We start from the raw sequence: 26,108 nt of genomic DNA, 5'->3' as shown, positions 1-26,108 counted from the left end.
ATCCATCCAACGATAGTTCTGGAGGTCCTTGGGTATGAGGTCCATGGCCCCTGGGGAGCAGGCTGAGGCCTGCTGAGTGCTGACCGTGATGTGTCCCTTGCCTCTTCATCCTTTTCCACTCTAGCTCCCCCTGTCCACCTTTCTGACTCTAGGAAAGAAGGCTGCCTTTTGGACTCAGCTGGTTAGAAGCTCCAGATGGGGCCAGCCTGGGGGAGCTCCTGTATAAGCCACAACCCACCCCTGTCCCCTGTGAGGGGCTTAGAGGTTAGAGCAGATACGGGCTAGGCTAGGATTTATCAGCTGTGTTCCTGAGCGAAGAGAACTGCAGAGTCCAGATGAGGTGGCCAGGACATGGCAGGCAGGGGGGCGGGACAAAGATATGGCTGAGTCTTCTACATCAACCCCTGTGGCCTGAGGCCTTGGGCGCCGGTCAGGGAGCTGTGGGTGCCTTAAGCGAAGGGTACTGCAGCAGCAGGATCAGAACCCTTACCTGGATAAGAGCTCTTCCAGGTGCTGACCTCATGCTTGTAAAACTAGTCTTGGCCCATAAGCCCCACCCAGGACAGGTGACTCCACCCCTCTGTAACAGGTCCCACCCTCAGTGCAGGCCAGGTCGCTTGCAGCCTCTCTCACTGGGGCCCAGGGTGCCCCAGCCCCCCCACATCCCTGCGGTCTGCCGGGAGGAAGCGGTCCCCCTCCCCCACCGTGACTCTGCGCTTCCTGCCCCAGCCCCGGGGCGGGAGGAGACGTTTCCCGTTCGCACCAAAGTTTTCCTGGCAGCGCCTAGACCTGGGCTTAGCCACTGCCCCTCTTGCCCATGGAACCAGCTCTGGGGCCTGGGGTCCAGGTAACCAGCAAGGGTGGGTGGAAGTTCCCAGGGCAAGGCAGGGCCGCACGTGAGGATGTGCGCATGTCTGAGTCTGCCTGTCTAATGGTACACATGTGTCCTGGGATCCACAGTTAAAGAAGGCTACTGAAGGTGGTGGCTGCTGGGCTGGGTGAAGATGGCAGATGAGGACTCAGCCCAAGGCTCTTGGTAGGGGGTGGCTGCTGTGTGGGACACCTTCTCCAGCCCTAGCACCAGTGTGGGCCACAGCTACACCCCACTTAACGCCCCTCCCCTGGCTGTGTCAGACCTGCCTAGGACTGCAGGCATTAGGGAGGTGGGAGCAGAAACTAGGAGGCTGAGAGAAGCAGTGGGGTGCCTGGAAGAGTGGTCAGTATGTACCTAACTCTCTGATGCTGACCTTCAAATGTCCTGCCCTCCCTCCCCCATCCCCCACTCCCCTCCTCCACACCCTCCACTCTGCCTTTAACCTGTTGTCCATGCACTGTGTCCACCTCCATTCATTCTTCACCTCTGTCCACATCCCCTTGTCCCTGCCCTGTTTACTGCACCCCTTCTGCCCCCCACCACTGTTCCCCTGTTCTGCCTACAGAAGGACCTCGGTTACCTGCAGCAGTGGCTGAAGGCCTTCGTAGGTGCCTTCAAGAAGAGCATCTCACTGTCCTCTCTGGAGCCAAGAAGGTGAGGCTGGATCTGCACAGAGGGCAGAGACAGAGCAGGGAGATTGAGGGGTCCTCAGCACCCATGTCTCCCCTTTCCTTGCAGGCCAGAGGAGGCAGGTGCAGAGGTCCCGCTGCTACCACTGGATGAGCTGCATGTGCTGGCCGAACAGCTGCACCAGGCCGACCTGGAGCAAGCCCTCCTGCTACTCAAGCTCTTCATCATTCTCTGCAGGTGTCCCTGTTGTCCACTCTACAAGCAGGGGCCTAGAACTGTGGGCCAGAGGGAGTGGGGGCAAGGAGGGGCATGCTGTATTATTGTGACCTCTCTCATCATTGACTCCTCCAGGAACCTGGAGAACATAGAGGCAGGCCGGGGCCAGGTGCTAGTGCCCCGAGTGCTGGCACTGTTGACCAAGTTGGTGGCGGAGGTAAAGTGGCCTCTACCTTGGGGGGCAGTGGGTGTATGCAGGGAGGCAGGCAGTAGCCATGGCAGGGCTAACCCTCTCTCCCCACACCTACAGCTGAAAGGATGCCCGCCACCCCAGGGCCAAGGGACGCAGTTGGAGAATGTGGCCCTACATGCTCTGCTTCTCTGCGAGGGCCTCTTTGACCCTTACCAAACCTGGCGGCGCCAGCGCAGTGGGTGAGACCCAGCCCACAGGCAGGGAACCCAGAGGAGGGTGGGGAGAGGATGGCTGCACTGGGCCCAAGGAGGGGTGAGAGCCAGGAGTGGTGAGAGCCGGGCTGATGTACTTGGCCTCACCGCCCCCAGGGAAGTCATCAGCTCCAAGGAGAAGAGCAAATACAAGTTCCCTCCCGCTGCTTTGCCCCGGGAATTCAGTGCCTTCTTCCAAGGTCAGGCCCCACCCCTGCCCCCACTTGGCCCCACCCCCAAACCTAGGCCCCTTCCTGTAGTTCCTTGATCCTGCCATACACAGGAACCACTTGGTGGTGGCTGCGTGCAGGACTGGGAGAACCAAAGACCAAGCAGGAGTTTAGGGACAGAGAGAAGAGAAAGGACATCTTGGGCTGGAGCGAGGGCCTCCCATCAGGTGGAGGGGTGGGGTCCACCTGCCTACCCAGATTTCTCATCCTCTTTCCCCCCCATCTCCTGGATCCTTCTAGCCACTTGTACGCTACTGTGATCTTAAAACTCTCTGGTCCAATCCCTTTGCCCCATAGCCTCCACCCGTCTCCACCCATCCTGGAGACACAGGAGGTATCTCCACCTCCTGTTGCCTGGCTGCTGGAGGATCTGATGCCCAGGACAGCTGTGGCCGCCTGTTCACAGGTGGTCCTGTGAACCTGTTCTCCCTGGTGACCCTCCTCCCCTGGGTCCCCTCTCTCCTCTCATTGGAGGGAGACTGGCCAGGACTTAGATAGGCTCAGGGCGGGATATGGCCTGGACAGAGGTGGGCAGGGCTGTGAGAAGGTGGTGAACTATTGGAATATTAAGTGTCTCAGTGATGCCCCTATGAAGCTGTGGGCCTGGATCTAGAGTTGGAGCAGCAGCTCCAGGAGGGGAGGCACCCCAGGGAGCTCCCCGCCTTTATTTTCCCATAGCCTGGGTGCTCTTATTAAAACAAACTGGATTTTATTTCTCCTCCCATCATATCCCTTGATGTCAACCTGACACCCTCAAGATGAAATCCTACTCCTCCCACAGCCTTTCTCTCCACTTGCCCTGCTGCTCAGCCTGGCTTCTGTCCTCTCATTCCCAGACTGCTACCACTGACCCCACCTCAGGGTCTTAGCCTATGCTGTGCCTTCTCCCCTCCAACTGCATTCTCAGGTCTCCCCTCAAAAGCCCCATCCCCAAGGAGGCCTCCCACCCATCCAGCGGGAATCACGCCCCAGCCCTACTCTTCCTCCTCCCCCAGGCATGTGACCCAGGGCTAGTCCCTTCTGCCCTCTGAGTTTCAGTCCCTGGCCTGGCATCCTGTCCAGCTTTGCTGGCGCAGGGCCAGGTGGGCCTCCTACGTATTAGGCTGTGAAAGCCCCTAGAAGTCCCAAGCAAAGGCATGGGCATGGGGGGAGGTGGTATCAGTATAGTAGATACAGCAGAGTCCCCAGAGCACGGCATGGGAAGCACCAACCGTCACAGGGGCAGAGGGAACAAGAGATTTGCATCTGAGAAACTAAGCCCTGGTCATCATGGGGAAGTGGAAGGGGATGTGCTCATGCTGGGGCCCTCACTTTGGGGCTTAAGGATCTGGGAAGCTGGCTAGACTCTCAGGGCTGGGCTTTGCCCCCTTAAGTCCCCCAAAGAAGGGTTGTCCTTTTCAGACCCTCTACTATACAGCCATAACTCCTTAGATGCCCCCCAGGGCAGAGCCAGCTCTTATCCCTCACACTGGGTCTTTTACTTGGCCCAGCTCCCTCTCCCCCCCACCCCAGGGCACTCACCTCTTGTGCAGCCCCCTGGGTCCATAGCCCTGCAACCTTGGTGACATTACGCTGCCCACACCCCCCTACCCAGAGAGCCTACAGAATGCAGACCACTTGCCTCCCGTACTACTGTTGCGTCTCATCCACCTCTTCTGCGCCATCCTCGCTGGAGGAAAGGTAGGCCGGGAGGTGAGCCTGTGGACTAGAGAGTGGCTCTTTCAGTATCTCTCTGCTAGGTGAGCCCCTTGCCCACTGCCTGTCTCTGTCCACACCTGCAGGAGAATGGGCAGATGGCTGTAAGTGATGGCTCTGTGAAGGGCCTACTGAGTGTGGTGCGGGGCTGGAGCCGTGGGCCAGCCCCGGACCCCCGCCTAGTGCCACTGGCTCTAGAGGCACTGGTGGGCGCAGTCCATGTCTTGCATGCCAGCCGCACACCTCCTCGTGGCCCAGAGCTTCGTGCCCTGCTTGAGAGCTACTTCCATGTCCTTAATGCTGACTGGCCAGCTGGTCTGAGCTCAGGCCCCGAAGAGGCCCTTGTCACCCTCCGGGTCAGCATGCTCGGTGGGTATGGGCTCCCAGGCTCTTGGGGAAGGGGCACCATGAGGGAAAAGCCTAAGTGATGATGGAAGGTCTGGATAGGGCAGCATGGGAAGGAAAGCTTAAGGCTGCCTAGAGGGGTCTGGGCAGGGCCTGACCCTTGACCCTTCCACAGACGCCATCCCCATGATGCTGGCATGTGAAGACCGGCCAGTGCTGCAAGCCACCTTCCTCAGCAACAATTGCTTTGAACACCTCACTCGGCTCATTCAGAACAGCAAGGTGGGTAGGGCCCAGCCTGGGGGTGAGGGTTTGGAAGCCAGAGGCTAGGGGAGCCACGTATAGGTGCCAGGCTGCTGCTGAGCAAACATGGGCTGGACAGAGTCAGTTTTTTGCAGCTGGTGGGATGGCCTGCAGTTCAGTGGGAGGGTCTGAGGCATGGACAAGAGCCCATCCCTTGGGGCCTCTATAGGACTGGGCTTGAGGCTCAGGACAGCTTTGTGCCCCATGGAAGCGGGGCTTGTTTTGGAAGGAAGGGAGCTGCTCTGGCGCCTTGTTTCCCTTTCCGTGGCCCCAAGTACAGGGGCTAGAGGAGGGCACCACTGCTTTCAGATGCAGTGCCTGCTCCCACCCACTCATCCCCCCGACTGCCCATCTGAGCAGGGCACAGGGGGCTCAGCACCCTACTCTTCCCTAGTGCCGGGCAGGGCACCTGGCAGCTGCCCCTGGTCCTGCTCTAACCCCGCCCTCTCCCATCTTCCTCCTCTCTTTGCCTCCTCCACCCTGTGCCTCCCCCCTTCCCCACAGCTGTACCTGCAGTCCCGGGCGCCCCCTGAGGGGGACAGTGACCTGGCTACCCGGTTACTGACTGAGCCCGATGTCCAAAAGGTACCATCCTGGGGCTGACCAGCTCAGACACCCCCTGGGACTCCTTCTTTGAGCTTTTCCTGCACTATAGCTGGGGGAATGAGCAGATGTGTATAAGGCCTGGTATGGTCAAGCAATGGGTGTGGATCCTCCATGCTGTCTTGCCTGCCTTCCAAGTCCCCATCCTAGGGAACAGGACAGAAGGTGGTCTATCGCCTGCCTGGTGTTTGATTGGGTGTTGGGGTCTGGCTGTGCCAAGCTGGATGGAACCTTCGAAACTCAACCACCTACCTCATTTCTCAGAAGGGGAGACAGAAGCCCAGACACTCAAGGATTTGGCTATAGTCACAGAGAAAGGGGTCTCCCTCATGGTGCCATTTCTTTCTGTAGATTCTTGTACCCACCCTCAGCGGGTCACTGGGTGTCCCCTAGCCCCTGATGATGTGCTCCCTGATTCACCTTGCATGTGGGCTGTAGGAGGTCGGGGTGTCAGCTGGCAGCTTCACAGCGGGCACCCTTTCTGGGGGCTCAACCTGTGGGCCCCAACCTCCATAGCCCCTACCCTGGCTCTGTCTTCATGAGGTAACCCTATGTGTTCACCGCACATGGTCATTTTCTGAGAGCTTGCACGTCTATTCATCTGCAAAGCAGGCAGGGCAAAGTGACTCCCCTGTTTTTACAGATGAGGACACTGAGGCCTGGAGGGGGAAGACTGATGCCTGAGGTCACTTGGGGAGTCAGGCAAAGCTGGGACCAAAGTCCCCATGGAGCCGAATATGACCTAGTCTCTGCTGAGAAACTCTCCAAGCCCTCTCAACCCCTGACCCCCTCAGGGTGGGGCAGGAGAGGCAGCAGCATGCCTCTGGCTGTCAGGTTCAGCCAGGCTAAGCCTCAGTGTCCCCACCTGGATCTAGGGGGAAGGGGCAAGGTGAGACTTAAAGGTCTCGAAGGTTCTTCTGGTTCTAACATCCTATGATTGATTGTCCCTAAATCTCTGACCCCTGTCAATCACTGTGGGTGATGGGGCACTTGCTGGCCTGTCTGTACTCATGTGTCTAGCTTTAGGGAGACAGGTTGGGGGTAGGGCCCTAACTCCACTAGAGAAAGGGGGACTGGAGGGTGCAGTGAGAGTGTCCACCATTAATCTGTCCCAGTGAGGCCCTTCCCAGCCTTTGTTAGAGTGGGTCTTGCTGAGCTGCTCAGAGAGGGCCCTAGGTGGTGATAGGGTCACAGCAGTTGGGGCAAGGAGTAGAAGGCCTGGTGCTCTGACAGAGTTGCTGATCCAGCACATGCCACATGCCTTGGGGTGCTTGGCTCTGCACCTTTTTTACTGCAGGGGGCTGCCAGCTGTGATACCCTGGCCCCTGACTCTCCTGATGGCCCCTCCCCACCCCAAGGTCCTGGACCAAGACACAGACGCCATTGCAGTCCATGTAGTCAGAGTGCTGACCTGCATCATGAGTGACTCCCCCTCGGCCAAGGTGAGGCTGCTGCACTGCAGCTTTAGTAGGGGTGTGGGGTGGAGTTCAACTGACCATATCCCCAGAACAGGCCTGGCCAGTGGCTATAAGCATCCTGCTCCCTGGAGCAAAGCAAGCGAGCTGGGAGGTGACTGCCCGGCCCTAAAGTTCACTGGGCAGGTGTGGTCGCCAGTCTGTCCTGGGAGCTGCATCTTCTCTATCAGGGCTGGATGGGGAATGGACACTTGTAGGCCCACCTCCATCTACAGCCTTCTGAGATGTACTCATGTCCCCCCCATCCCTCTGCAGCCCACTGCCCACCAGCACTGTCACCCAGAGGCAGAGCCACGCAAGGGAACCCCAAAACATGATGCCCCTCCAGAGTTTCCGGGGGGTCTGAGTTTGCCCTCCGGCCCATGTATATGTTCCCTTCTTCCCCATACTACCTTACACAGGAGGTGTTTAAGGAGCGCATCGGCTACCCTCACCTGCAGGAGGTTCTGCAGAGCCATGGTCCCCCCACCCATCGGCTGTTGCAAGAGCTGCTCAACATGGTGAGGGAAGGGGCTTGGGACCAGGGTCCCAAAGGCAACTAGAGCTGAGTCAGGGTTACCACAGATGGTGAGCTCTCCACCCTGGGGACCATGTTGACTGCGGCCAGTACATAGTGTGACCTGTAGCCTGGCCATGTCTGTCAGTGTCACTGGAATGACGATTCTGGCCCTGTAGGGGTCCTGGAAGCAACTGCATGTTAGCAAGCCCCAGGATTATCTTAGGAACGTGCAGTTAGGGGTTAGGCCAACCCAGGCTGAAAACTAAAGCTGAGGGATTAACAGTGCTGAAGGACTCTTAGTAGTAGTGATTGTCATCTGTGCCCCTCTGACTTTCCTGAGCCTCACACACAACCTGTGGGCAGGATGGAGTAGATCATGTTGCTGACTGCTGCCGTAGCAAGTAAATGGAGCCAGAAAGTCCCACTGTTGACAGGGTGCCACAGCTGACCAGGGACTGTCATTCTCTTCACCCACAGGCTGTGGAGGGTGACCACAGCATGTGCCCACCTCCACCAATCCGCAACGAGCAGCCGGTACTGGTGCTGGCGCAGTGGCTGCCGTCATTGCCCACCACTGAGCTGCAGCTCTTCCTAGCACAACGCCTCAGGTGGCTCTGTGACAGCTGCCCCGCCAGCCGTGCCACCTGCGTGCAGGCAGGCCTGGTGGGCTGCCTGTTGGAGACACTCAGCACAGGGCTAGCCCTGGAGGCCCGCTGCCAAGAGCAGCTGCTGGCACTGCTACAAGCACTGGGCCGTGTATCAATAAGGCCCATGGAGCTGCGTCACTTGCTGCGCCCCCCGCCAGGATTGGACTCGGGACCAGGCGGAGCTGAGGCTGGAAAGGCCCGACATGCAGGTGCTATCATCCGCGCATTATCAGGCATGGCCAGGCACCAGGGTCCTGCACGTGCTCTGCGCTACTTTGACCTCACGCCCAGCATGGCGGGCATCATGGTACCCTCTGTACAGCGATGGCCAGGGCCTGGCTTCACCTTTCATGCCTGGCTCTGTCTGCACCCTATGGATACAGCACCAACCCCTGCCCCCACCCGACCACTCCAGCGAAAGCAGCTGTACAGGTGGGTGACTGCCAGGGGCCAGGGACCTCCTGCCAGGGTGAGCAGGAACAAGCAGACATTAACTGGCTTGCCTGCCCCCAGCTTCTTTACCAGCAGCGGCTCAGGGTTTGAGGCCTTCTTCACGGCGGCCGGGACCCTGGTGGTGGCTGTGTGCACACGGAAGGAGTATTTGACCATGAGTTTGCCCGAAGTGTCCTTTGCCGACTCTGCCTGGGTGAGACCCCATCCTTCTCATGTGGCCCAGTAGAGGGAGGGGTGCTGAGTCCCAAGTATGGCCTAATTTGAGGCTTCTGTTCTAGCACTGCGTGGCTATCGTCCATGTGCCTGGGCGCCGGCCCTTCAGCCAGAACCTGGTCCATGTCTACAAAGATGGCCATCTGGTCAAGACGGCACCCCTTCGCTGCCCCTCCCTCAGTGAGGTGTGCCAAGCAAGGTTTGGGGAGGCCTTGGGTAGATGGGAGGACTTGGAACACAGAGGGCAGGGTGTGACCTGGAGCCCTTGTGTCCCGTGCTGCCCCACAGGCCTCAGACTTTAGCCGCTGGGGTTCATGCAGCCATGGGGGTCACTGTGAGGAACTGGTTGTAGGCGGAGCCCCAGGTTCTGCTGTGACCTGACCGCTCCCCCAACCCCGGCCCCACAGCCTTTCTCCTCCTGCTGTATCGGCTCCGCTGGATACCGCACAACGACCACCACCACAGGGCTGCCCATACCACCGGTCCCTGCCACCCTGGCTTACACTCACCCCGCCCTCACCCGCTCCCAGTCAGTCCCAGCCTCCACAGGGCTTGGCTGGGGGTCCGGGCTGGTGGCCCCCCTGCAGGAGGGCAGCATCGACTCTACCCTCGCAGGCACCCAGGACACTCGGTGGGGCAGCCCCACATCCCTGGAGGGTGAGCTGGGGGCTGTGGCCATCTTTCACGAAGCTCTGCAGGCGACAGCTCTGAGGACCCTGTGCACCCTGGGTATGCAGCATCCTCCATCTCTGCCACAACCCCAGGCCAGAAGCTAGGGGTCCAGTGGGGAGAAGGCATCTCTGGGGGTCTCTCCTGTGGTCAGGCAGGCTCTGGATGGGGTTTGGCCAGAGGCCTAGCAAGGTCTGAAGGCCCCTGCCCACCTCCCAGGGCCCAATGAGACGGCACCCTTCAAGCCTGAGGGGGAGCTGCATGAGCTCAGCACCAGGCTGCTCCTCCATTACTCACCTCAGGTATTTGGGGGCCCCAGGGGAGTGGTTGGCTTGACTGTGCTACTTCCCCGGCTCCCACACTCCGCCTGCCACCCCCTCCTCCCTCTGACCCTGGCTGCCTGCGCATTCCCCTATCCCTAGGCTTGTAAGAACAACATCTGCCTGGACCTTTCCCCCAGTCATGGGCTTGATGGGCGCCTGACGGGCCACAGAGTGGAGACCTGGGATGTGAAGGTCTGTGAGGTGGTGTGTGCAGGAGGCATGAACATGGTGCACACGTGTGCTTGGAGTCAGCTGGGGAGCAGCACTGTGCCTGGGGAGGATTTGGACAGTCCAGTTCAAGAGAGCAAAACTTCCCTTCTGGGTGGTCTGCTGGGGTGGAGTAGGGCAGGAAACTGGCTGGAAGGCCCCCCTCACTGCCATCCTCCTTCCCCCAGGATGTGGTGAACTGCGTTGGGGGTATGGGTGCCCTGCTGCCCCTGCTGGAGCGAGTAGCTGCACAGCCCAAAGAGGCTGAGGCAGGTCCAGCTGAAACGCATGACCTTGTGGGTCCTGAACTGACCTCTGGTCACAACACCCAGGGCCTGGTTCTCCCATTGGGTAAATCTTCAGGTAAGTGTTCCTGGTGCCTATGTTGTGGAGAGGGAATCTTGGCATGGTAGGGGGATGGAGTGCCCAAGGTCTCCTGGCCACTGGCAGGCCGTTGACGCACATCTGTCCCCTTCCTGATGGCTGGCAGAGGAACGGATGGAGAGGAACGCAGTGGCTGCTTTTCTGCTGATGCTGCGGAACTTCCTTCAGGGTCACGTGGTGAACCAAGAGAGCCTGGTGCAGTGCCAGGGGCCTGCCATCATCGGGGCCCTCCTGCGAAAGGTGGGGCCTGGTGAGGCAGGCATGGGGGATTAGGGGTATGGTCAGCCTGTCTGACCGAGGGGAACTGAGTGGGGAACCTGCTGCCCTGTCAGTCATGAAGAACCTCTTGGGAGAGTTGCCACTTGAGTGGGGCCTGAAAGGCCGAGCAGGGTTGGGTCTGGAGAATCTGGGGAAAGGCCCAGCACAGGTTGGGGCAGGGACCCGCACAGCAGGCAGGAGGCTTGCATGTCAGAGGTGGCAGGAAGCCCCCAAAGGGTTCTGAGCAGGCCGGTGGCCATGTTTGTGGCCATGATGGCTGTGCAGGGAAGGGTGGCAGCTGAAAAGCTCAGACAGCAGATGGTCAGAGCCTGAGCCCTCACTCTAGCTCCTGTCTTACCCCAGGTCCCAAGCTGGGCCATGGACATGAACGTGCTCATGTCCGCCCAGCTGCTGATGGAGCAGGTGGCAGCTGAGGGCAGCGGGCCCCTCCTGTACCTACTCTACCAGCATTTGCTCTTCAACTTTCACCTCTGGACCCTCAGTGACTTCGCCGTGCGCCTCGGTAGGTGTGAGGACCTGAGCAAGGGGCCGGCCATAGGGCAGCTGAGCACTGACAAGTTAGAACTCTGCTCTGGGGGATCTGAGGGACTCACCTGATAGGAATCCAGAATGCCATGGGGCGGCTGAGGGGACTATGACCCTGCCCTGGAAGTCTGACAGGCACATGGCCCTGGCCTGGAGGATCCGAAGGGCCCAGCTCAGCCTAGTGGCCTGAGTCCTCTGCTCATTCCCACTCAGGCCACATCCAGTACATGTCCAGCATAGTTCGGGAGCACAGACAGAAGCTGCGGAAGAAGTACGGCGTCCAGTTTATCTTGGATGCTCTGTGCACCCACTACAGGTGAGGCCAGTGGGGCCAGATGGGCCATGGGGGGCTGACACAGTGGCCTCCGGCCTTGGGGACTGAGCAGTGCGCTTCCCTGACTCACCTGCCCACCCTCTCTCCCCGCCTTTCTCTGGGACCTGGCTGGGTGTGCCTGCTGACCTGCCAGCCCGCAGCGGGAGCGCCCCCTGGCTGCTGATGACCTACGCACCGTGCAGACCTCCCTCCTGGGCCTGGCCAGGGAGTTCCTGGTGCGAAGTCTCTCAGCAGATGACTTGCAGGTCACACAGACCATGCTGAGCTTTTTGGCGGCCACAGGCAATGATGGTCAGGTAGGCTGGAGGTTGGGGAGGGGGAGGCTTGGGGGAGGGGGGTGGGGGCCTGGCACAGTGTGAGACCCTGTATCCCCAGGTGGTGGGTGTGCTGGACCTGCTGCTGGACCTGCTGCATGGTTCCCTGGCGCAGGAGTCCTTGGCTGTCTTTCTGTTGGAGCCAGGGAACCTCGAAGTGCTACTGGCCCTGCTAGTGCGGCCAGGGTCACTGCCCCTGCTGCCTGATCGAGTCTGCAAGGTACACCCAGCCCACCCCCTCCCCTGGCATCCCACTCACTGGGGCCCCTGCCTGGGGTTCAGGGAGGTACAGCAGGCCTTGGGCCAGCGGACGAAGCTGCCTTCAAGGACCTCTTGAGCCACACACCTGCACGGTGACTTCCCCTCCTACAGTAACTCCTTCCACATGATGACAGTCCTCCGATGACCCCCACACAGATCCTGCGCAGACTGCAGCAGAACGAGCGGCTACCTGAGCGGAGCCGCCAGCGCCTCCGGCTGCGGGAGTGTGGTCTCCAGGGTCTGGTTGCCTGCTTGCCTGACGGGACTGTTTCCCCCCAGCTCTGCCAGGGCCTCTACAAGCTGTTCCTGGGGGCAGGTACAACCTGGTTAGGGCCAAGTGGAGGGGGTGACATGTCAGAAAAACAGGGCAGGCAGGACGGAAGAGGGAAGGTAGTGGCATAGGGGCCAGGGCTGAGCCCTGCCCTTCCTAGTCGGGTCAGTCCCTCAGGTCCCACCAACCCATCCCCCCAGATTGCCTGAACCTCTCAGATCTGCTGGCTGTGGTACAGCTGTCCCTCCAGGCTGACCTCAGCGTTCGCCTAGACATCTGTCGCCAGGTGAGCATGAGAGGTAAAAGCTTTGGGGGAGGGGGAGGGTGGCTTCTACCCTCTGGCCTTCACCTTGCCTGTCTCATGAGGGGGTCTCTGGAGCCCTCCTCTGCAAAGGCCCTGGATGAGGGTCTGGAGCAGGCAGCTGGATGCATCCTCACTTGCTGTGGTCTCGCCTGCAGCTCTTCCACCTCATCTATGGACAGCCAGATGTAGTGCGGCTTCTGGCCCGACAGGCTGGCTGGCAGGATGTGCTGACCCGGCTATATGTCCTGGAAGCTGCCACAGCCGGCAGTCCCCCTCTCTCTTCCCCAGAGTCACCTACCTCCCCCAAGCCAACCCCACACAAGCCACCTGCTGAGTCACCTGCTGAGCCTTCAGATGTCTTCCTGCCCTCAGAGGCCCCCTGCCTTGACCCTGATGGCTTTTACCATGCTCTCTCCCCATTCTGCACGCCCTTTGATCTGGGCCTGGAACGGTCTAGTGTAGGATCAGGCAACATTGCTGGTGGTGGCGGCAGCAGTGGGACTCTTACTCCAGCCAGCCAGCCTGGCACTCCTTCCCCACTGGATGGGCCGCGGCCCTTTCCTGCTGCTCCTGGCCGCCACAGCTCCAGTCTCTCCAATGTGCTGGAGGATGGCAGCCTCCCGGAGCCCACCATTAGCGGGGATGATACCTCAAACACCAGCAACCCACAGGTGAGGTGGGCCCACCCTCTGCCACCGCATGATACCCAAGAGAGGATACTTCTGGTACACAGGGCTGGCAGTGTAGCCTCTCCAAAGGTGTGGCCCTGTCTGACCAGGGTTGCAGCCCCCAGTCAGGCCTGTTGCTGTCCCCTCATAGCTCTTATCTGCAGTTGTATTCCCAGAGGGCTCCTGGAACAGGGCTCGTCATGACGAGCCACAGTGGGTGACACCAGCTAGGCTTCAGAAGGGCCCTCAAGAGAGCTGTAGGGCAGAGACCTCACAGGGTCCAAGGGCAGCAAACTCCAGTGGCCCTGCCCTGGGCTTCTAGATTTGGGGATGGGCCTCTGCTCGTTCTCTGTGAACTGCCTTATCTCCTCTTGGGAGTCTGGCAAGACCCCAGGATTCTGCCTGGAACTCAGGTAGTAGCTGAGACTCCTACACCATTCTTCCAGGCCCTTAGTGCCAGGCTCACTGTTAGCCAAATGCTCTGCCTCCTGGGTGGCTACCCCAGGAGGGGTGCTGAGTAGGGATGGGTGGGTGTCAGCCTGATTCCCTCCCTTAGCCGCCCACAACCCACGCCCACACCACCCACCTGTGCCCACAGCAAACCTCTGAGGAAGAGCTGTGCAATCTGCTCACCAACGTGCTGTTCTCGGTGACGTGGCGCGGCGTGGAAGGCAGCGATGAGGTTGCCTGGCGGGAGCGTGGCCAGGTTTTCTCGGTGCTCACCCAGCTGGGGGCCTCAGCGACACTTGTGCGCCCACCAGACTGCATCAAGCGCAGGTGAGAGGGAAAGTCTGGAGGGGGAGGGGCTTCAGGAAGCCTCGGGGGAAGGAAAGAAGATAGTCAGGTAGACCCTCGAGTTCCCCACTCACCCGCCAGCCTCCTGGAGATGATGCTGGAGTCAGCCCTAACGGACATCAAAGAGGCCCCCGTGAGGGTCGTGGCCAGCCTCACCCAGCAGGCACTTTGGCTGCTGCGTCTGCTGCAGGACTTCCTGTGTGCTGAAGGCCATGGTAACCAGGAACTGTGGAGTGAGAAGGTGCGACCCCTCAAGAGAGGCGTGAGCCACATGAACACTCATGTTCACCCAAGCCTGCAGGGATCTGGTCTGGGAGGTGGATGGGTACACGTGCGTAGGTGTGGGTGCATCAGCATGAATGCCTGTGAGCGTGGACTTGCCTGTGTGCACAAACCCTACCTGGCCCCCAGCGCAAACTTTACTTTGCTCCCTTTCCATGGACTCCTGGCCTCCCCTGGTGATGTCTGTTGGGAACCTGTTTTCTGTGGCAGCTCTTTGAAGGTGTATGCAGCCTACTTGATCGCCTGGGAGCCTGGCCCCACCTGGCCAACGGCACAGCCGATCTCCGTGAGATGGCACAGATTGGCCTACGGCTTGTACTTGGCTACATCCTGCTGGAAGACCCACAGGTGAGCACAGGGTGAGCATGGGGGCAGGGGGCATGGGAGGTGTTGGGAGCTCCAAGAGTGGCTGGGTGCCACTTATCTCTCTTGTGCCCACAGCTGCATGCCCAGGCCTACGTAAGATTGCACATGCTGCTACAGACTGCAGTGCCAGCCCGCCGCGAGGAGGCCTGCTATGTGCTCTCCAAGCTGGAGGCTGCACTGGGGCGGGCGCTGAACGCCTCTTCCTCCGAGTCAGCCACTGATGAGGCAGGGCCCCCACCTGCAGCCGCAACAGCTGCAGAGCGCTGCTCCTGGCTGGTGCCACTGGTGCGCACGCTGCTAGACCGTGCCTATGAGCCGCTGGGGCTGCAGTGGGGACTGCCCTCCCTGCCACCCACCAATGGCAGCCCCACCTTCTTTGAAGACTTCCAGGCTTTTTGTGCCACACCCGAATGGCGCCACTTCATTGACAAACAGGTGCCTGGATGTGGGGGCCCAGGAAGAGGAGTGGGGGCTGGGGCCCACATCGAGCACTGTTCTCCTCTGCCCAATCCTCCAGGTGCAGCCAACCATGTCCCAGTTCGAAATGGACACGTATGCTAAGAGCCACGACCTTATGTCAGGTTTCTGGAATGCCTGCTATGACATGCTCATGAGCGGTGGGCAGCGGCGCCAGCGGGAGCGCGCCCAGAGTCGTCGGGCCTTCCAGGTGTGCCACCCGGGGTAAGGGATGGGAAACTGCTCCACACATGCGCCCAGGAGATGGCTGACAATGTGGAGAAATAGGGGTAGGACAGGCAGCAGCCAGGGGACTGATGTGTTTCCCCCACCCCAGGAGCTGGTGCTGGAACCTGCGCAGAGGCGGGCGCGCCTGGAGGGGCTACGCTACACCGCAGCGCTGAAGCAGCAGGCAGCACAGCACTCCACGGCCCTGCTGCACTGGGGGGCGCTGTGGCGCCAGCTCGCCAGCCCATGTGGGGCCTGGGCGCTGAGGTAGGCCGGGCTTGGGGCAGGGTCGCTGTGGAGGGGTGGGGCTTGGGAGGGAGGGAGCCACCTGGAGCCCCAGACTGCCTTTGGGGTGAGGCCAGGGAGGGATGGGGGTGTCTACAGCCTTCTACCGACCCATGACCTGGGGGACATTCTGCAGGGACCCTCCCACCCTCCGCTGGAAACTGTCCAGCGCCGAGACATACTCACGCATGCGTCTGAAGCTGGTGCCCAACCATCACTTCGACCCTCACCTGGAAGCCAGTGCTCTCCGCGACAATCTGGGTGAGGGAGTGTGCTGAGCTGGGTCCGCCCAACTCGATTGTCCCGTCTCCCGTCCTGCCTTGCTTCAGCTGAGTACCCTTGGCCCCTTGCAGGTGAGGTTCCCCTGACACCCACTGAGGAGGCCTCACTGCCTCTGGCAGTGACCAAAGAGGCCAAAGTGAGCACCCCACCCGAGGAGCTGCAGGAGGACCAGCTCGGCGAGGACGAGCTGGCTGAGCTGGAGACTCCGTGAGTGAGGCCCTGGAGAGATCGGACTGGGGTGGTGGGCAAGGAGTCTGCTCCAGTGTGTGCATGCCTCTGTGGGATCAACTCCCTGAGTGTGTCCTCTTCTGCTGCCCGACTACATCCCCCTGAAGAGACTGTCCAAAGCCAGATGGTGGGTGGGAGAGTCTCTTAACAGGGCTGAGAGTTGCTCTTTTAATAGCCAGGCACCCAAGGACAGCACTGAGAAACACAAACCAGAGCAGGAAGGGGGCCCAGGGAGTGGGCAGGGGCTGGGTGAGGGGAGCAGGGGACAAGGGTTGGCATCCTGGCAAAATATTCAGAAGCTTAGTGGGTGGCAGGTGGGGGACAGGGGCTGGGACCAGTAGGTTCTGGACCTTAGGCAGCCCCTCCCCATTTCTGGGAGCCATGAGAGTGTATACCCCATGACTCAATGGCACTTGGATGCCCTTTGGGCTTGTGAAGAAGGGGGTCCCAGAGCCTAGAGCCTGAGGTGGGTTGCTGGTCTTTAGGATGGAGGCAGCAGAACTGGATGAGCAGCGTGAGAAGCTGGTGCTATCGGCTGAGTGCCAGCTGGTGACGGTAGTGGCCGTGGTCCCAGGGCTGCTGGAGGTCACCACACAGAATGTGTACTTCTACGACGGCAGCACTGAGCACGTGGAAACTGAGGAGGGTGCGTCCTGGTGGTGTGGGTTAGGAGAATGGCAGGGAATGGCTGAGGTCTGGGTGGGGCTGGGGTGAGTGACTCCTGTACCTGCTGTTCCTCCCCATAGGCATCGGCTATGATTTCCGGCGCCCACTGGCCCAGCTGCGTGAGGTCCACCTGCGGCGTTTCAACCTGCGCCGTTCAGCACTTGAGCTCTTCTTTATCGATCAGGCCAACTACTTCCTCAATTTCCCATGCAAGGTGGGCACGACCCCAGCCTCATCTCCTAGCCAGACTCCCAGGCCCCAGCCTGGCCCCATCCCACCCCACACCCAGGTACGGAACCAGGTGTACTCGTGGCTCCTGCGCCTACGGCCCCCGTCTCAAGGCTACCTAAGCAGCCGCTCCCCCCAGGAGATGCTGCGTGCCTCAGGCCTTACCCAGGTGAGAGCCCTGAGTGTGAGGGATGTGAAGTTGGGACCCTGAATCAGGGGGCAGTGCTGGACAGCCCACCTGGCTCACATCTTGTCTGCCCCTGTCCCCAGAAATGGGTACAGCGTGAGATATCCAACTTCGAGTACTTGATGCAACTCAACACCATTGCAGGGCGGACCTACAATGACCTGTCTCAGTACCCCGTGGTGAGGGCCCCACTCTGCACCCCTCCACCCCTGCCCCTCTGACCTGTCAGCCCTTGGTTCCCCCAAGTGTAGGTACCTGCCAGTGGGCCAAGCCCTGAGCTTGGTCAAGGGTAGGTGTGCCAATGAAGACCTGGCCTCTGTTCCCTGCCAACCCCCAGAGGTCCCCAGCCTCACTCCCTTCCCCCGCTGCCAAGTCTCTATTCCTCAAAAGGAATCCTGTTCCAGGACAGTCTGTCCTGCTCCCCTGTGACCCGTCTAAGTGGTGCTCCCCGAACCTGTGGGCAGGCTCTGTGCCCGCCTTCTTGAGGGTGAGGGCAGGCAGGGTGGGCTGGTAGGCCATCAGGGCCCTCATGCAGCCCCTGCTCGGGTGGGCGGCCAGTTCCCCTGGGTCCTGCAGGACTACGTGTCCCCAACCCTGGACCTCAGCAACCCAGCCGTCTTCCGGGACCTGTCTAAGCCCATCGGTGTGGTGAACCCCAAGCATGCCCAGCTCGTGAGGGAGAAGTGAGCATGCGGGCAGGGCTGGGCTCAGCGGGTAGGGAAAGGCGAAGGGAGGGCTTCTGCTGACACGTCCAACTGTGGCCCCAGGTATGAAAGCTTTGAGGACCCAGCGGGGACCATTGACAAGTTCCACTATGGCACCCACTACTCCAATGCAGCAGGCGTGATGCACTACCTCATCCGCGTGGAGCCCTTCACCTCCCTGCACGTCCAGCTGCAGAGTGGCCGGTGCGGCCCAGGGGCTGGTGGGCAGACTAGGGGCAGACAAGGGGAAGAGGCTGGTCCTCCCCATATCCTGGGCCCACCCCTGACTCCCTTCTTCCCTCCAGCCAGAGCATCTCCCTCCCTGTCTCCATTCTCCCCACCTCACCTTGGCCCCGTGCCCCTCCCCCAGCTTTGACTGCTCCGACCGGCAGTTCCACTCGGTGGCGGCAGCCTGGCAGGCACGCCTGGAGAGCCCTGCCGATGTGAAGGAGCTCATCCCAGAATTCTTCTACTTTCCTGACTTCCTGGAGAACCAGAACGGTAGGTGTGAGGTGCTTGCACTGGAGTGGGCAAGTGTGGGGATGGAGAACAGATGGTGGAGTGGCCAGGGGGCAGTCGGGATGGACAGGGAGACAGCTGACCCAGTCCTTTGTGCCAGGTTTTGACCTGGGCTGTCTCCAGCTGACCAACGAGAAGGTGGGTGATGTGGTGCTGCCCCCGTGGGCCAGCTCTCCTGAGGACTTCATCCAGCAGCACCGCCAGGCTCTGGTGAGGAAGCAACCACAGGCAAATGGCAGGCAGCTGGGGTTCTGAAGGTCATGGGGGGTCAGCTGTCCCTGCACTGATTGCTGCCTCCCTACTCCCAGGAGTCGGAGTATGTGTCTGCACACCTGCATGAGTGGATCGACCTCATCTTTGGCTACAAGCAGCGGGGGCCAGCCGCCGAGGAAGCCCTCAATGTTTTCTATTACTGCACCTATGAGGGTGGGCAATACGCTGGACTCCAGTCGGGGCCAGGACAAGATCAGGTCGGGTGGATGCAGAGGGCACGCAGGGAGCCCTGACTGCTCTGCCTGCCTTCCCAGGGGCCGTAGACCTTGACCATGTGACAGATGAGCGGGAACGGAAGGCTCTGGAGGGCATTATCAGCAACTTCGGGCAGACTCCCTGTCAGCTGCTGAAGGTAAGGTCAGCTTAGAGGATAGTGGCCAGGGATGCCCATGCCATGGTGCTGACCAGCCACTTACCTACAGGAGCCACATCCAACTCGGCTCTCAGTTGAGGAAGCAGCCCATCGCCTTGCACGCCTGGACACTAACTCACCTAGCATCTTCCAGCACCTGGACCAACTCAAGGCATTCTTCGCAGAGGTGAAAGGAAGACAAGACTTCAACTTTATATTCTGTGAAATGGGTTTAATCCCACTGTCCTTACCAACCATTTGGGGCAGATGGGAATCCTAATCAAAGTCACTGATTTCAAGGCACCTTAGAAAATGAGCTAAACATGGGAAGAGTATGGGGGCAGGAGGGGTGCCTTCTTCATCAGGGCCAGGATAAAGGGTTGACTCACCTAACAAGCTCTGAAAGCCTTAGGAAGATCAGGAGGAGGAGATCTGTCCTTGGACCCCTTCCATTGCCTTCCTAGACAGGAACATTCCTGAATGTTGCCCCCAGGCCTGACTTTTTTTTAGGTTTCCCTCTCTTCCTGCCTTTGGGCTAGGGGGACAAGGAATAACGGGGTGAGAGGACCAAGGTTGAAACTAAGTATGATACTCTGGAAGCATCTTCCATGTCTGTCCCAGCTTCTCACTTTCTGAGATGCCCTCCTAAAGTCTCTGCCTGTTTCTTGGCGGGAACCTCTGCATCTGTGACACCTAGTCTGTGACCCCTGGGGACTGAGGGTAAAGGAAGGGATGATGCTTCAGGGAGCAGATAGTGTAATCTGATAGTACTCAGGCATAGCTAGGCCTGCCCTTGCCCCTGCAGGTTGTCAGTGATGGTGTACCCCTGGTGCTAGCCCTGGTCCCCCACCGGCAGCCCCACTCCTTCATCACCCAGGGTTCCCCAGACCTGTTGGTAAGTGCATTGTGCAGAGCTCCAGCTCAGCTCCACTCCCCCTCTGCCTCTGCCAGAAACCCACCTCTGCCCCCTCCTGCCTGCAGGTGACCGTGAGTGCCAGTGGGCTGCTGGGCACCCACAGCTGGTTGCCCTATGACCGCAACATAAGCAACTACTTCAGCTTCAGCAAAGACCCCACCATGGGCAGCCACAAGTAGGACAGAGGGCTGTGGGTGGGGTGGGCTACAAATGCCCTGCACCCGGAATTATTCCCCTCCCTAATCAGAATGTAGGCCAGCTGCAGGGGAAAGGTCTGGCCAGGCTCCCTGAGGGCCTGGGTCTCTTCCATGTGGCCTGGACTCACTTGCTATCCCCCTCGCTGGGTCAGGACACAGCGACTGCTGAGTGGCCCGTGGGTGCCAGGCAGTGGTGTGAGTGGACAAGCACTGGCAGTGGCCCCCGATGGAAAGCTGCTATTCAGCGGTGGCCACTGGGATGGCAGCCTACGAGTGACTGCACTACCCCGTGGCAAGCTGTTGAGCCAGCTCAGCCGCCACCTTGGTATGAACAGCCTTGGAGCTGGGGAGAATGAGGCATGCAGGTATGGGGCCGGGTTCTGCGGCTGGCCAGGGCAGATGTGACTTCTCCGTTCTGCCTGTACCCTCCCCTTCCCATGCAGATGTAGTAACCTGCCTTGCACTGGACACCTGTGGCATCTACCTCATCTCAGGCTCCCGGGACACCACGTGCATGGTGTGGCGGCTCCTGCATCAGGTGTGCCTGGTGGGCAGCTCTGTGGGGTCCCCGTAGCCCAGACCTACAGCCCATCTGTCCCTCAGTGGCCCTCCAGTCCTGCCCTCCTGTCTTTCCCTTCCCTTTGCTACCATGAGTAAGTCTGGGGCTCCATGACCCTCCAGCTCTCTAGTCTTGGACAAGACCTTCATTTCTTGAGCCTCGGGGGACAGTCCTAAGCCAACCCTGGTCCTCCACAGGGTGGTCTGTCAGTAGGCCTGGCACCAAAGCCTGTGCAAGTCCTGTATGGGCATGGGGCTGCAGTGAGCTGTGTGGCCATCAGCACTGAACTTGACATGGCTGTGTCTGGATCTGAGGTGTGTGTATGCATGTGCCCTGGGGAGGGTGAGTTTGCTGGGCAATCCCCGTGGAGCCCAGACTCCTGCCCAGGACCCTAAGTTGCCTTCCTGCAGGATGGAACTGTGATCATACACACTGTACGCCGTGGCCAGTTTGTGGCGGCACTACGGCCTCCGGGTGCCACATTGCCTGGACCTATTTTCCATCTGGCATTGGGGTCCGAAGGCCAGATTGTGGTACAGAGCTCAGCGTCGGAACGTCCTGGGGCCCAGGTATGGGGAAGGGGTGCCCAGCAAAGATGGAGGGGCAGTTGGGATCCTGTCCTTGCTGACACTCCCTGTTTCCTCCAGGTCACCTACTCCTTGCATCTGTATTCAGTCAATGGGAAGTTGCGGGCTTCACTGCCCCTGGCAGAGCAGCCTACAGCCCTGACGGTGACAGAGGACTTTGTGTTACTGGGTACCGCCCAGTGCGCCCTGCACATCCTCCAACTAAACACGTAAGCCTCCCCATTTATGGGTTCATGGCCCCTGAAGGTGGTGGTCATTGGTGTAGGATAAAGGCTGTAGGAACCCACACACCATACATGTTTGTAGGCACATATTTCAAGGTTTGTTACCTGTCCCCTCATCTTCCCATGGGGAGGTCTTGCCCTGGGCCTCCGCTTAGCCACAGTTGTGGGAGATTTCTTTGTGTATAAGAATTTCAATTTAACCATCCTTAAAATGAGGACCGAGAGGGTATATGGGATAAGGGATATCTGCTGGTCGCAAAGCCCCCTTGCAGTCGCAAGTTGGTGTATATCCCCTCTCCCTTCCAGACTGCTCCCGGCCGCGCCTCCCTTGCCCATGAAGGTGGCCATCCGTAGCGTGGCCGTGACCAAGGAGCGCAGCCACGTGCTGGTGGGCCTGGAGGACGGCAAGCTCATCGTGGTGGTCGCGGGGCAGCCCTCTGAGGTGAGGATGGGGCAGGGGTGGGGAGGCCCCTCGAACGGGGCGGGGCGCGGCGCGGCGGTCCCAGCTGACCCTACTCAACCCTTAACGCCCACCAGGTGCGCAGCAGCCAGTTCGCGCGGAAGCTGTGGCGGTCCTCGCGGCGCATCTCCCAGGTGTCCTCGGGAGAGACGGAATACAACCCTGCTGAGGCGCGCTGAACCTGGCCAGCCCGGCTGCTCGGGCCCCGCCCCCGACGGGCCTGGCCCGGGAGGCCCCGCCCAGAAGTTGGCGGGAACACCCCGGGGTGGGCCGCCCAGGGGGGTGAGCGGGGCCCACCCTGCCCAGCTCAGGGATTGGCGGGCGATGTTATCCCCTCAGGGATTGGCGGGCTGAAGTCCCGCCCCTCGCCGGCTGAGGGGCAGCCCTGAGAGCCAGCACCGGCGCCTGCGGCCGCAGCAGCACTTTTTGCACAGTCTGGGGCGGGGTTCCCCGGCTTCCAAGTCTCTTTCGTCAAAGCACGAGGGCCGCCTGTGGCCTTAATTCCTAACGGCGGCCCCGGTTCTCCCTTCTCGGCAATAAACCAGGCCTAGTTTTGTAACTGCTCCGTCTCCGAGTGTGCGTGAGCGCGCGGCGTCTCGGCCTGCGGTGGCCACCGTAACAGGGTCGCCGTCTCAGTCTGGCCTGGCTCGAGTTCCCCTGGCCCGTGACCCCCTCTGGGCCCACTCGCCCCCCTCCGCGTGGCCGTCGCTGAACTGGGGCCTCAGTTTCCCCGACCGTGTAGCCCCTGCCCCACATCTCGCCCCGGCTCGTGGTTTCCCCACGATCTCTTCATCGGGTCGCCTTCGCACGCCATTCGTCCACAACCGCAACCCGGCCAGGCGCCCCGCAAGCACGTTTGCATTCCTTCGCCGGGCAGGAGCGACAACACCCGAGGCCGCGCCCCTCCAGCTAGGCCCTGCCCCCTCATTGTCTTGCCTACTTCTTGGGCCGTCCTGTGGCGCCGCTGTGGTCTCGGGGTTGGGGGTGGGGGGCCAGAACCACCCCAGAGACCCCACGTTGTCTTCCCGGAGGGCTCGGTCCTGCCCTGCTGAGTGGATCCATCCTGGCGGCCACTGGTCAGGAAGAGTTGGGGGCAGAGCCCTTGCTGAGTGGAGGGAGCCGGGGGCTGCCTCTCTCCAGACTCTCTCCAGACTCGCGATCCTGCGGTGGTTGTATGTGCTGGTGTCGGCGTGTGCGTAAGAAGTCAGGGTAGTGTGGGTGTGCGGGGTGGTTGCATTGTGTGTGTGTATTCGTGGGCCTGGAGACCGGTGGGAGGCGGGAGGGGTTCCAGTCCCGCTGCTCAGAGTGGGCTGGGCAGAAGCCAGGCCTGTCTGCTGCTGCGTCCTGGTCACAGGCCCATCCACTAGCCAGGATCCTGCAGGGCCCCTTAATGTGACACAAAGGTACACACCCCACATGTGGCAAGGGCCACCAGGTCGCACCCACTTGGCCACAGCATTGGGTTGCTCACTTAGCCATACACATGGGCATATGTTGTGGGATAGACCGGTACCCAATATGTGGCGGTGGATATTGGGGAGTTGGAGGGCCTTCCCTGGTGTCTCCTCCATTCCTTCTGCAGGCAAGCTCTCCTTAGTCCAGACGAGGAGCTTCTCTTCCCCAAACCTCAGGGAGTGGGTCCCAGCAGATTCAGCCCTATAGGATCCAGGTAGGACTGAGTGGTCCTATCCTTTGAGTCTCAGGCCCTCTCTGAATTTCTAGATGAAGCAAGATCAACTAGGGGGTCTCTGGGCCCATATCCCCTGTTCTTTCGCTGAACCCACCAGGGTAGCATTCCACCCAGTTCCTGATCAGGAGAGGGCTGGACACTGACTCTTGAGGAAGGAGTGCAAGCATGGTCACTGCAGAAAGTCCTCCTGCCTTGGGGCTTTAGGATGTTGGGTTCCTGAACTCTAGTTGAAAAGCCTGGCGGTGAGCCTCCCACTGGCCAGTACTCTCCAGCCTGGTTCTGGCTAAGATGGAGCTAGAAGGCATGTCTCCCCTATCCTCCCTACCATCCCTGGACTCAGACCAGGTGTTTGGCAACATCTTTGAGACAGGGTGGTTTCCAACCTGCCTTCCATCCTGAGCTGTATCTGACCCTTCTAATTTTGGCCAGCTGGAACCAGCTCTGTCACCTCCACCCCATCTGACACAGGAGAAAACTGGTCCAGCCCTGGAGTGAATCAGGTTGAAGTGAGAAAAGGGGGACAGACTACCCCAAGGGACTGCCAACGTCAGGCCTGGAGATTTCCCCCATATTTCTCCTGCACACAGCCCTTTTTGGACTGAGAGAAGTAGCTCCCAGCTCCCTTGCCTGGGTGCTGCCTAAAACTCTCTAACCTCTTCTCCAAGAAACAACCCCAGGGAGTATTACCCACTAACAGAGCCATGCTTCACAACTCTAGCCACAGCAAAGGCCTGGCCTATGTGGGTAAGCATCCCTTAATCCAGATCATGGGCACCAGGCAGGTTGGGAGGTACCCCAAGTGGGTAGGTCACACCCAAGTCCAGCCACACGTTCTGGAGTCTCTGCCCTGTGTGCCCTGACTGCACTAGATTGGGAGGACAAGTCGCTTCCAGGCAGAAGAAAGCAACAACACTTCCTTTCCAGTTCAGCTTTATTTTGCAAAAATTTACAAGGCCTCCTTTGCACAGAGATGCTTGTGGGGACCACATGAATCAATGTGCCCTCACAGTCCAGACTTGGTGGCGGAGACAGGACACAAGTGCCATGGTAGACAGTTCCATGGTCTTTCTTCCTGTGCCCTGGATAATTGGATAAAAAAAAATTGGATTTAGTGCCGTGGTAGACAGGAGGTGCAAATGGACCCCAAAAAGGAAGAGATCAAGGAAGTCTTCCCAGAGTAGAACATTCTCTTTTTTTTTTTTGAGACGGAGTCTTGCTCTGTCACCCAGGCTGGAGTGCAGTGGCGCGATCTCGGCTCACTGCAATCTCTGCCTCCCGGGTTCACGCCATTCTCCTGCCTCAGCCTCTCCGAGTAGCTGGGACTACAGGCGCCCGCCACCACGCCCGGCTAATTTTTTGTATTTTTGGTAGAGACGGGGTTTCACCGTGGTCTCGATCTCCTGACCTCGTGATCCGCCCGCCTCGGCCTCCCAAAGTGCTGGGATTACAAGCGTGAGCCACCGCGCCCGGCCCATTCTTGCCAATATGTCAGATGGAGAAGGGAGATTGGCAGGAGCAGAAGTCTGGAAGGTTAGGAGAACAGGGTGCATCTAGCAAGGACAAGGTGTCCAGAGTGGTAAGCAAAGGGGAAGAAGTAGATGAAAATGGAAAAATAGGCCAGACAGCTCTTGATGCTGTGGTATAAGCTTTTGACTCTACATAGTAGGGACTACTGGCTTCAAACCTTTTTGGCAACAAAGTTTAGGTGAGGCTACCCAGGGACCCTAGCCTTTGTTCCTTGCTCCTGACCTGATCTGTCTTTTCTTCCACAGGTAAGATCCTGAGGAGGCAGGAGAGGGACAGGGAAGGAGTATGGGTAGGGGCAGGGGAAGCCCTGGCCACCAATACCTCCTCCCCTTTCCTCCTGGAGCCTCCAGGGGTCTCAGGCAGCATCATCCCAGTCTACTGTACCCTCCTGGCCACTGTGGTCCTCGGTCTGCTTGCCTACGTGGCCTTCAAGTGGTAGGTGGTCTGGGCACTGCCCTGTGGCACCCCCTTCCCTGTCTGGACTCCCAACCAATTCCCTGTCTTGAAGGTGGGGGCAGGTTGGTAGGTCTCCCTTTCTCCCCACAGCTGGCACTCACATAAACAAAGACAGCAGCTGGCCAAAGCTCGAACTGCAGAGGTGGGAGGTCTCAACAAGGACCAGATGCATGGGATAGCAGTGTCTTCCTGGACTCTCCTAGCAGTCTGGAGCCCTGTGCCTCCAGCCAGGGTGAGCCCCTTTCCCAGAACTGCCTCACCACCCAGCCCTTGTGTGATCCTCATGTCTCCTGCCCCAGGACCACATCCTGAGCTTGGGTGCCGACTTTACCTTGATCTCCCTCGGCAGCACCAGGAGAAAGTGGAGCGGCTGTTAGAGGTGTCACGTGAACCTGACAAGGGCTGGCAGGGACTGGCAGACCATCTGGGCTACCGGGCTGAGGCTGTAGAAATCATGGCCCAAGGCCAGGTGTGA

At 59.8% G+C, this 26,108-nt stretch overlaps 2 protein-coding genes across 11 annotated transcripts in view; both read left to right on the top strand.

The window, feature by feature from the left end:
• The window catches only part of NBEAL2 (neurobeachin like 2), a 30,095-nt gene extending 7,576 nt beyond the window's left edge, over positions 1-22,519 (top strand). Inside the window, exons 1-54 of one of the 9 annotated variants that reach the window (XM_055279388.2) lie at positions 452-847; positions 1,440-1,528; positions 1,613-1,741; positions 1,856-1,937; positions 2,031-2,152; positions 2,282-2,364; positions 3,989-4,074; positions 4,176-4,458; positions 4,610-4,716; positions 5,242-5,322; positions 6,699-6,782; positions 7,217-7,315; positions 7,792-8,393; positions 8,475-8,607; positions 8,693-8,812; positions 9,035-9,356; positions 9,516-9,598; positions 9,719-9,811; positions 10,015-10,189; positions 10,317-10,450; positions 10,832-10,991; positions 11,228-11,330; positions 11,482-11,644; positions 11,724-11,882; positions 12,080-12,239; positions 12,395-12,480; positions 12,654-13,169; positions 13,765-13,943; positions 14,043-14,202; positions 14,454-14,591; positions 14,685-15,044; positions 15,127-15,276; positions 15,403-15,560; positions 15,715-15,839; positions 15,932-16,067; positions 16,574-16,734; positions 16,835-17,151; positions 17,253-17,348; positions 17,728-17,852; positions 17,937-18,077; positions 18,244-18,374; positions 18,493-18,602; positions 18,701-18,818; positions 18,920-19,017; positions 19,088-19,204; positions 19,823-19,912; positions 19,999-20,108; positions 20,283-20,455; positions 20,574-20,668; positions 20,887-21,003; positions 21,100-21,258; positions 21,337-21,485; positions 21,807-21,942; positions 22,038-22,519. In XM_055279388.2, the coding sequence (XP_055135363.2) occupies positions 818-847; positions 1,440-1,528; positions 1,613-1,741; positions 1,856-1,937; positions 2,031-2,152; positions 2,282-2,364; positions 3,989-4,074; positions 4,176-4,458; positions 4,610-4,716; positions 5,242-5,322; positions 6,699-6,782; positions 7,217-7,315; positions 7,792-8,393; positions 8,475-8,607; positions 8,693-8,812; positions 9,035-9,356; positions 9,516-9,598; positions 9,719-9,811; positions 10,015-10,189; positions 10,317-10,450; positions 10,832-10,991; positions 11,228-11,330; positions 11,482-11,644; positions 11,724-11,882; positions 12,080-12,239; positions 12,395-12,480; positions 12,654-13,169; positions 13,765-13,943; positions 14,043-14,202; positions 14,454-14,591; positions 14,685-15,044; positions 15,127-15,276; positions 15,403-15,560; positions 15,715-15,839; positions 15,932-16,067; positions 16,574-16,734; positions 16,835-17,151; positions 17,253-17,348; positions 17,728-17,852; positions 17,937-18,077; positions 18,244-18,374; positions 18,493-18,602; positions 18,701-18,818; positions 18,920-19,017; positions 19,088-19,204; positions 19,823-19,912; positions 19,999-20,108; positions 20,283-20,455; positions 20,574-20,668; positions 20,887-21,003; positions 21,100-21,258; positions 21,337-21,485; positions 21,807-21,942; positions 22,038-22,139 (8,235 nt within the window). In that variant the 5' untranslated portion in view covers positions 452-817 and the 3' untranslated portion in view covers positions 22,140-22,519. The other 8 variants (XM_055279385.2, XM_055279379.2, XM_055279414.2 and 5 more) reach the window with 8 other exon arrangements.
• A 1,766-nt stretch (positions 22,520-24,285) lies between these two features.
• LOC129482973 (death domain-containing membrane protein NRADD-like) lies at positions 24,286-26,108 on the top strand. 2 transcript variants are annotated; one of them, XM_055279660.2, is made up of 4 exons: positions 24,286-24,394; positions 25,423-25,612; positions 25,724-25,865; positions 25,983-26,108. In XM_055279660.2, exons 1-4 carry the CDS (start codon positions 24,352-24,354, stop codon positions 26,106-26,108), a joined length of 501 nt encoding a protein of 166 aa, XP_055135635.1. In that variant the 5' UTR covers positions 24,286-24,351. The 2 variants fall into 2 exon arrangements, with proteins under 2 accessions (XP_055135635.1, XP_055135627.1); XM_055279652.2 differs by having other exon boundaries at positions 25,724-26,108.

This window comes from Symphalangus syndactylus, chromosome 1 (genome assembly GCF_028878055.3).
Source record: "Symphalangus syndactylus isolate Jambi chromosome 1, NHGRI_mSymSyn1-v2.1_pri, whole genome shotgun sequence".
Classification (NCBI taxonomy): domain Eukaryota; kingdom Metazoa; phylum Chordata; class Mammalia; order Primates; family Hylobatidae; genus Symphalangus; species Symphalangus syndactylus.
The sequence above is the reverse complement of the archived record's forward strand: the minus strand, read 5'-3'. Positions and strand labels throughout refer to the sequence as shown.